We start from the raw sequence: 10,724 nt of genomic DNA on the forward strand, positions 1-10,724 counted from the left end.
TAAAATAAAATAAAATTAAGTTAATTTGGAAAATGGTCAATGGAAAACTGCCCCAAATTAAGGAAATCATTTGCTTTTTGCTTAAAAATCAAAGGTTAAAAATTACATGCTTTAAACACGATTTGTAAATGGAAAATTTTAAAAGTTGATTATTATAACTATAACGGATGGCATTCAGTAGTTGTATAAGCTATATTAGGTATGTGAATTATTAGGTCTGTTCCACGAGCTACACATAGTAAATCATGAGTAAAACAGAAGTAAAGTACAAACTGAGAGCGTAACACAAATAAAGTGCCAGATTACGCTCTTTACACAAATTTTCATGGAACAGCTTTGTGTAAAGTCTGGTGAAAACGGCTGTTTTTTGAAAAACAAAACAGTAGAAATAGAAATTTGAAAATAACAGACAAACACATTAATAATAAAATAATTAATATATTTTATTTATTTATTTTTAAACTTATTTTAATATATTACATATTATTATTATTAGGACACATTATGTTAAAAACATATTTACTTTTAATATTATAGTCTTTATGTTTAGTTAGAATTAAAAATTTATTTAAATAATGTAATTTTAAAGCTAAGATAGAATTAAGTATATATTTATAAAATGTGATGTTATGTTAATTAGAATTAAGTTCTTTATTGCAATATTAATAAAATTAATTAATGAAAAATAAGCAATATACAAATAAACACTTTAATCCAAATTATTTTCTGTTTGTAATTCATTCCAAATCGAATCTCTAACGATACTTAATCTAAAAGGGATGTGGTTGTTGACATCATTATCTTCCTCAGATTGTTCTGAAAATGTGAATTCTAAGTCGTTTTCATTTGCAAGATTGTGCAAAACGCAACATGCTCTTATAAAGTGACACGGTTTTTCAACTCCTTTAAATTTACAGTAGTACAGCTGTCTAATACGTTGTTTTAAAATACCAAATGCATTTTCTATTAGTATTTGACCTGACCCCAATTTTCTATTGAAATTCTTTAGTGCACGAGTAAGACGCCCGTTGTCTTTATATGGCGTAATGATGTGTTGTGTACAGGGGTATGCGGAATCAGCCAGTAGATAGTATTCTGTAAACGTAAGAGGTTTTGATAAATCTCATTTCTTTTTCCAAAGAACTTACCTCCACACTTCGATGGTAGTCGCATATAAATAGGAGAGTTTTGTAAAACCCAACTGTCATGACAGAAGCCTGGATGTCCGACAAATATGCTAATAAATTTTCTGTTTTCATCACAGATGGCTTGCAAGCATAATGAAATATTTCCTTTTCTGTCAATGTAGTCGTCCTTACGATCTCCAGGAGGATCAATAGTTATACGAGTGCCATCTAGGCAACCTGCAAAGTAACATGTATTAATATATATGCAGCGTTAATATGCATATAAATCCTTACCTATAACTTATGGAAAATTGCATAAGCTTCGGAAAAATGTACTTGTTTCTTCCTTTTTTGATGTGCTAGGCCATGCAATTATATCCGGACACATGTTGCTAAAGAAAGTTATCATCCTTCTTATAACTCGGTTTACTGACGATAAAGAGAGATTAAAGCGATCTGATAAATCTCTAAAACAACATGCTTCGTGACCAGCAAACCATAAAAAAACAGCAACGTGAGCTTCTGAAGAAATGTTCAGTTCACTTACTCGCAGTGCAATAAAGTCGGTACTATTTTGAAATTTTATAGCCAAAGAATTAAAAAAGCTCCGCGAAATGCGGAAATAAGCTTTGAATTCCTTGTCGTCATATTTGCAAACAACATCTTGTATATAATTTTTTATACACACACGTTTTCTTTTTTTTTTATGTAATATCGAATACACCAATTCTATATTCTGTTTGTGTTGTGTTACTTAAATCACTTAATAAAATATTTATTATGTTTTTATCCATTTCAATATTTATTTATTACAGTTGTTACAATTAAAAATGCAGAATTTTTTAATATTCACAAATGCCGCGCAAACAAACAATACAAAAATTTGAATTCAAACCATAACAGCTGATTTACACATAAAAACAAATTTTACTTCATATAAAATGCATGAGTAAAGTCTGTGTAACATTTTCAAATTTCGACAGGGATGTTACGCTCTCTCAGATGCTCTCATTTACTCACAAATTTGTTCGTGGAACGCACTTGTGTATACACAGTGTTACTCAAAGTTACTATGTGTAGCTCGTGGAACAGACCTATTATTTTTCACTCTATTTAAAATTAATAACAGTTACAGTTTTTTCTCTATATTAAAATTTGCACTATTTTAAAAAAATTTTCCTGATTATTTCCTGATTAACTGTCTGAGATTCATTTTAAAAAAATGTCATTTTTTCGTTACCTTAACTTTATGTATTGCTTAAAATTAATCTTACGCATAGTTGCATTTAAAATGTCCTTTAATTTCGTTTCAACAAAATTAAGCCCATTTTCCTTAATTTCATTTAAACCTTAAAACTAAGCTTTGTATGGAAAAAAAATTTAATTTCGCTGAAACTAAGATGAAATTAAGAGTTTTGCGAAATTAAGGGTTGTCTGAACATAGTATTATACAATTGTAATCTATATAATTTTAAAAATATATATATACTAGATAACCCGACAAACGTTGTTTTGCCTTATAAATTATTTCTAGTTTCTAGATAAATTCTAGTGTAGACAAAAAGTAACTTACTTATTATAAGTGTGTAAGTATGTGGTATATGCATGAAATAGGCATGGAGCGCTATGAACGAAAAGGATAATAAAAATAACAAACGCCAAACAATATTATTTTTAAGTTATTATAGTTTATTTATTAAATTATTAATTTAAAATCAATAGATTTTATGATACCAAGTTCCCTGGCAACAACTGTTGTATCTTCAAATTTAAATTGTCTTGGATTGACTGTAAATAATAATAATGATAATGGGCCAGTAACATTAACCAACAACAGTCGAAGATAAAAGTACTCAGTGTGTCTTGGATTAACTATAAATAAGCGTTTGATTTAAATAAATTGAGACATGCATCAACTGGTGAAACTTGCTTGCGGGGCATCCATTTTTTTGTTTAAGGCCATGTGAAATAGCGTGGTACTTGTGAATAGAGTAATGTTTTTGCAAAGGCACCAAAATCATCCGTACTATTAAACAATTCAAAAAATGCAGTGAGTGCAGATTTAGGTGGATTTGTACCACGATCAATCACTGTCTCGTTCGTGAAAAATACACGCTGACCATTTTCAAGATGGACGGCTACCTGAACAGCTGCTGGATCCCGTTCATGAATTAGAAAGCCGAAGATACGCCAAGCAGCTTCATTGGAGGTGATGTACCGACCAATTTGGTAGAGCGTAATTTCACCGTTTTTGTTCATTGGAGGAGCATTTACATTAGTATTTTCTACTCTAAACACAGCCATACCACCGCCTTTATGGACATACTTATATATTTGATGCTCTTCACAGAACTGCAAAACTCAACATTAATATAAGCATTGTATGTCTTGCTTAGCAGAGGCGAATACGTTACCACCCGCCATTGTCCCCCATTATCGGGATTTCTTCGACGATATATTGGATATCCGTCGGTATTTGTTATAGTATCATTAGTGAAATCTTTAGAAAAATTTTTAGTACATTTTCCATCTGCCATGCAAGCCGAAGACGAAGAACGAAGTCGATGTAAATGCTCGATGTACTTGTTGGCGTAGTTACATAAAATATTAAGAAAAAATTTTTCTTTTTCAAAAATATAAACAAAATTTATGTCAAAAAAATAAAAAATTTTTTGTTAAGCACTAAGGATATTTTTACTGGGTAGGGACTCCCTAATCACTTTAGCGGTATGAAAAATAGATAGTAGCCGATTCTCAGACCTACTGAATACGCATATAAAATTTGGTAAAAATCGGTAAAGCCGTTTCGGAGGAGTACGGTAACTAACATTTTGACAATGTTAATTTTATATATAAGATTAAAATTTGATATATATATAAAGAGTCTAAACAGGAGGCGTTACTCTGCGTGTAGGATAAATACCTAAACAAAAACTGCACTGTTGCGTTTTGTCGTTCATTTTGTTTAATACAAAGTGAGACAAAACTAAGGATGACAAATATGTGGAATAAGTCCACATAACAAATTCATATATATTAAATATTCTTCTGGCCAATCACATATGGTGTGGTCCTTTCTTCTTAGTCTTATTGCATTGACTTTCTTTCTAGTATTAAACATTCTAATACGCAGTCAGCACTAATATCGCGAACAGCAGACTTATTCCGAGGATAACACAATAGATCTTAAATGTCACAAGTATATCAAAAATCATTTCTAATAATATTAATCACAGTCGCTTTTAATAATCCTTCATTATCCAATAATAACCAATAAAAACTTTCCGGAAAAGGAAATCTATATTCTTATACAATCAGTCTTCTAGCAAAGCTATTTTAGCGATTTGCATATAGTGCAAGGTATGTTAGGAATGTAGGCGAATTATCAACTTTTAGGTAACAGTTTTAAGGCAATACTTTTCCGGGAATCTAGGACCTTCGACTTAATCCATAGAAAGTAGTTGGAAATATTTAAAGCAATATTAATTTTCACGAAATACTAAACAAAAGGACTACTTGCAGCTAGACTGAGTTTGTTCTGCCGAAACGGCGCTTGAAAAACATATCCCAAAATACCTTTTGCGTTACTCTCCAGGTTAATCAAGTTTATGGGCACCCCATTTTTCAACTCACACACCAATACCTCATCAATCCATCTTTATCTTCATTAGATATATCTATATACTGTATATATACAGTTTTTGTCTAAATATATTTCATATAAAAAATAGCTTTATATAATTATATAATTAAGTATATTTCTTTGAAGTTAAAGCGATTAATACAGTAGACATATATTGGGTTGAAATGGAAACAAGTGTATGCCATACGTATGTATTGGGAAGAGAAAAAATTTAATAAAATATAGACAAATCTATGTATAACTATTTATATCTTTTCTAATATATGTACGATTAAAAATGTGGTGTAATGTTATATTAAATAATAATGGACTTATATTTCTTTCAGCACGTCAACGGGCTTGTAACAATAATAATGCAAATAACAACAACCAATCAGGAGGAAACGTAGTCATTGAACTTCCCCAACAACCGAAAAATGATTTGCCACCAGCTTATAATGAGGTCATGCAAACGTATTTAAATGAGAAACAGCGTCTAGAAATGGAAAGCCAGCAAGGTGCTGTGGGTGGTATGCCCACTGTAAACTCTACTGCTACAATAGAGACCGTTATTAGTACCAATAATAGCGCCGTAGATTTAACGACAACAACGGTGGTAATGAGCAATCCACCACCTTATCAGAGTAGTATATAATTTTGTTAATATATAATTATAACCTTAAAAACATTCTACTTATGTATAAAGAATATTCATACTTTCCTTATAATTCCTTAGATAAAAATTATTAACAAAATATTGTATATATTTGTATATAAATTCTCTACGATTATAACATAAATGAAATTGTTTTTATTCATAAAATAACTTAGCTAAACAAAAAATATTTATATAATGAAATATATAAACACTACTCACCTATGCCTTACCATTTGGTTTGCAACCTCTTCCACCCAAATGGAAAGAATCCGCCTGTTTGAGCGGAAACTTCTTCAGGATTCCACCAACTATAAGCGCAAGCCTGACGGCAAGCAGTTCTCCATCTCTGTCTTTTACGATAATCTCCACTCCATTTCCCTATATAACCGCGGCTTTCGTGATCCCAGTCACAAAGTTTACCGCTAACCTCGCTAAATAAATCTGGTTCGCTAGGTACTAAGTCTATTTTTTCTCCTCCCTCCCCTGATTACTGGAATGAAGTTTTCACAATGCTGAGGAAATCTTCTCCATTCATTTCTAAGACGTGGTTTAGTGGGTTTAAGCCTCACACGGTGGCTTTCAATGCTTTCACTTACTGTCAAAAAAACTAACCAGCGTTTACGTAGTAACCAGTTTTTAGTGGAGTTTAATGGACCCATCGACAATATAAAAATTTTTGATAAATTATACTTAATTGCAAATCAATCAACTATACAGTATCTGGAAAAAAAGGTAATTAACTGTATAGACAAAATAGATCTGGCCCAACTTGAATCAACATAAAACAGTAGGCTAAATACTTATTTCTTACGAAAAAATTCTCTGTTTATTCCTCATTGATTCCTGTATCAACTGCAACTCTATATCTCATGACCTCGCTTACCGTTCAATTGTCATACGAATTGTCATAAATCTGAGCACTTTTGAAATGTGACTTCATTCTATAGAGATTGCAAGATTCTATAACTGTGGGACCAGTTAGATTAAGTCTCCCCTCCCATCCTTCCTTTCATACTAAATTCTACAATTGATTTTATACTTCATCGTCGAGATCCTACTAAGGTGGTAGAATTTAGTATAGTTTCTACCTTTACTGCGAGTTATATAAAATTGTTTATTATATTTAAATTTATTATGCAGAAGATTCACTTTTTTTTTGGAAGATTTAAAAAGTTTTGATTGTTTTAGATAATAGTCAAAACTGGATTATAGTTAAAAATTCTCAGAATTATTACTCAATATGCTCGTATTAATATTATTATAAGAAGCCAGAGTACATTGCCACCATAATAAATCTATTGCGCATAGCTTTGCACAATAGATTAAAACCTCTATATCTAGGCTTTTTTTATAAACTTTAACACTATTTGGGGTGTAATATTTCACAGTACTACATATGAAGCAATAATAATATCACCTAAATAATGAAACCTTCGTCAGCTAAGAGCTGAGCATTCTAAGAGATTGTGCTATAAGCTTTTGGTGTCAACAGACATCAGGTTCGGAGACCATTGACTTATTTAAGTTATACCGCGGAATGCTGTAAACAAATCGGATAATCCAATTATAATTCTAATGTGAAATATATCGAATGCTAAATAATATATGCGTTCAGCATTCGGGATTGTAAGTAACTACAATATCCAAAAAAAAGAGTCCCACAGAAACTATCGCAATTACTTTGTCAAATTATTTACATCATGATGTATAACAGGGCTGTCCAAAGTACGCCTCGCGGACCACATACGACCCGTGACATGTTTTTAATCTCCCACAATTAAGCAAATTTTCTTTTGGTGTACTGGTAAAACTTTCAGGTCCCATTCTTACAACGTGTGCTGCCCATTCCAGCCTTTGTGCTTTGACAAATCTTACTTTTAAGCAAGTCATTTTAACAAGTTATCAATATCGTTGTGTGTTCGTCTTCTGAATGTCTCGTCGTCCTGAAAGTAATCCGACCAATATATTTAATGCTAATCCGTTGACAACAAGAAATAGAGGTAGACCGAAGCTGAGATGAAAGGAAAACGTGTACAAGGACGCCAGAAAGCTCGGAATTTTGAATTTGAAAACAACTGCAAAAGATCGAAGCAGATGAAGGCAGGTTGTGAAGGAGGCTAAGGTTCATATACTGAATTGTAGCGCCAAATAAAATGTACTGGTAAAATATTATATATATTATAGTATATTATTTTATTTTTATGGTATACCAAATAATTTAATTTAAATTGATAAATTAATAAAAGTTAATTTAAAATAATAATCGTATTTTTATTTTTGTCAAAAGCGGCCCCCAATCTGTGCAGTGATTTGTATTGGCCTGCGATCGCATCTAGTGTGGACAGCCCTAATGTGCTATATCTGTATAATCACAGCCTTAGATGTTGCGTAGCGTTTTCATGCAGTTATTAAATAAATAAAAACTTTTATTTTATTTTAAATAATTTTTATTGTTTTGTATATGTTAACAGATTACAATTTAATGATGAATTTTTTAAAAAATCCTCAAAATTATTATTAATATAATTACATCAAATATTGAATATGTTGTTATAACTAAGTGGACTTACTTTTTCAATCAATACTTAATCTATAAAATTTTAATTTTCAATAATTCACTTGTAACGACGAGTTTACTATAACCCACATCCACTCTTCACTTAGTGAATTTTAAACATACAGATTTTTATGGTACACAATACATCATCGTTGCTGTTGTATATTTTGTTGTTGTTTTTTATTATTTTTTTGTACATAGCTTTTGCATTTTTATTGACGAGTAGCAACTCGTCTTAATTAATCAGCCCTTAAATCAACTCGAATGTATGTGAACAGCTACAAAATAGTTGTGCGATAAAAATCTCGTTAGGTTTGAAAAGTTCGGTAGCAAAGCTCTGTATAAATAATGTTTGATGTTTAAAAACTAAAATCTAATAAACATATTTCTTTATTAAAAACTTATTTTTTAAAAAATTCTACGATCTAATTAGATAACAAAATTAATAACTTAAAGACTAGAACACAAAAGTTAAACATTAAATGCAGAACATATTTAAAGCAATTTTTTTAAATGTTGACTACTAATAATAATTCAGAGTAATAGTAAATTAAGAGGGCCAGTGGGTGCCATCATTAATATATGACAATATTTATTATGTATTTTATTATCAACCAATTTCAATTATTTCGTTACTTCTGAATTTACATCAAAACTTATTTTATTGGATATTGTAACATAGTTAAACTCCTTCCACACAGACGTATAGTGTTAAATACATTCGTCTAAACATGCTGAGTAAGAGTCTATATAGATTATATAGTGTCGTACGCCTCATTTACTGCGCTATATACATTTTTACAAAATATTTCATTCTTTTATTTATGATAAAAAAATTTTAATAATTTATTAACGAGCCAATTGGTCAATTTAAATAGAAATAAAAAAAAAACAAAAAAATAATTTATTATTCCTATTTAAAAACAGTTTATATTTTATTTCTATTTAAATTGATCAATTAGCCCGTTAATAAATGATAATTTTTACAAATTTTATATTCCTAATATTTCACAGTTAATATTTATTAACTCAGTGAGGCAATAATACACGACTTGAAAACTGTACATATTTAAGTGCAATTAACGTATATTCGAGCTCAAATATTTTGATCGAAAGCTACGAAAAAATTTGAGCTACACGAACAACTGATCTATTAAAATAAAAATTCTCGAACAATTCGAATAATATTTAAAGCACTATATACGTATATAAATAAGTTTTAGTCTTAAAAACTACTCTTCACAAAATAAAATAACGTATTTTAATTTGACCTTTATTTTTGATCAATTTATCAATATTGAAATTTATATGATATATATATTTTTAACTTAACAACTACAACATGTTTTATCAGATTAATAAAGTTTGAAAAATAAATCCAAATATTTAATTGTTATCAATTTAACATTACTGAAGCTATAATTTAACAAAGGTGCAATCGATTACATTAATAAAGGTAGATAAATTATTATTATTGATTTATCACAATTTTTTTTATTAAATAATTAATAATAACTAAATGTATTCTTTGGTTGATACCCAAAATACATTCTAAATTGAAAACAGAATTTTTTATATAGTATTTTAATTTAATTAAATAAATAACTTTTAATTTAATAAATTTTGTGTGATGATATTGCGTACAATTTCTTATATTACAGTGAATGTTGTTCTTAATAATTAAATATTAATCGATTTTGATAATTCATTTTATCTTTGCACTGTCATTTTTTAGCTCTTAGGTATACATTAAAATTAGCCTCATTGAAATTGATTTTATTATATTGACAACTTTATTTACATATTTTTAGTTTTTTAAATTTTTAAACTGCTTTGTACATTTAATTTAAATTAGACGTATTGTGGAATTAAATTTATTAAATACAATAGCTGACATTATAAATCAAGCTAATATATGTATATTAAATATGTGTTTGTATATTATTTTTACAATGTGCAAAATAAAAATTGAAAATATCTTCTATTCTTAAAGAAATTACTTAAAAATTTTATTTTGTTAGAACATTACCGAAAACTTATAAAAAATGTATAAAATAAAATATTTATTCTTTAAAAAAATTGATGCAAAAAAAAATAGTTTTTCCAAAAGTATTTTAAAAAAAAATATTTTGAAAAAATAATATAATACGTGTAGATAAATCATTTATACAAATTTAATAAATTTATTAATTTTACACATTAGATAAAAATAATTTATAAAAATATGTTTAAAGAGAATTTTATTTTAAATAACATTCGTGAATATATTTTTAGTATGTTAACAATATTTAAATAAAAAAATTCTTAAGGAAAAATCGTAGAATAAATTAATTTTTATTCGAAACAAATAAGCATTATAAAAGAACAATTTAATTTTTAACCTCAGAAGTTAAACTAATTGATATGATACTATTTTGCAATTTTATGTCTAATAGTATCTATCTAACATTTACATATATACAAATGTATAAAATAAAATATGAATGTACCATATATTGTATATATATATAGAAATGTATAGCATATACATAAAAAAGTAAAATATATGTACATACAATATATATATCTTTATATGTAAAAAAAAAAATATTTATATGTTTCATTAAATTTTTTAAGATTTAATTTTTAAATGACAAAATTCTCAAACCACATCAGTCATTATAATATATAACTAACTATTTAAAAAAAATTACCCGAGATGTATTTTATTCTCAATATTAAATCTATCAAATTAAATTGACAGAACTTTGAGAATTTTGG

The 10,724-nt window shown here is 28.3% G+C and overlaps 1 protein-coding gene across 1 annotated transcript; it reads right to left on the minus strand.

Moving 5' to 3' along the window:
• Positions 1-709: 709 nt before the first annotated feature.
• LOC119663213 lies at positions 710-1,810 on the minus strand. The gene is made up of 3 exons (XM_038072869.1): positions 1,422-1,810; positions 1,149-1,364; positions 710-1,095 (listed from the first exon to the last, which is right to left on the minus strand). The coding sequence occupies exons 2-3, from the start codon at positions 1,171-1,173 to the stop codon at positions 710-712; spliced, it is 411 nt and encodes a 136-aa protein (XP_037928797.1). The 5' UTR covers positions 1,174-1,364; positions 1,422-1,810.
• Between the last annotated feature and the right edge of the window lie 8,914 nt (positions 1,811-10,724).

Source organism: Teleopsis dalmanni, unplaced genomic scaffold (assembly GCF_002237135.1).
Source record: "Teleopsis dalmanni isolate 2A unplaced genomic scaffold, ASM223713v2 unscaffolded_contig_0224, whole genome shotgun sequence".
NCBI classification, from domain to species: Eukaryota; Metazoa; Arthropoda; class Insecta; order Diptera; family Diopsidae; genus Teleopsis; species Teleopsis dalmanni.

Excerpts from the sequence above, each read along its gene's own strand:
- LOC119663213 (XM_038072869.1), bottom strand. The coding sequence starts at position 1,173 with ATGCGACTACCATCGAAGTGTGGAG. Across the intron at positions 1,096-1,148 it reads ACTACCATCGAAGTGTGGAG|AATACTATCTACTGGCTGAT; the intron begins GTAAGTTCTTTG and ends TTACGTTTACAG.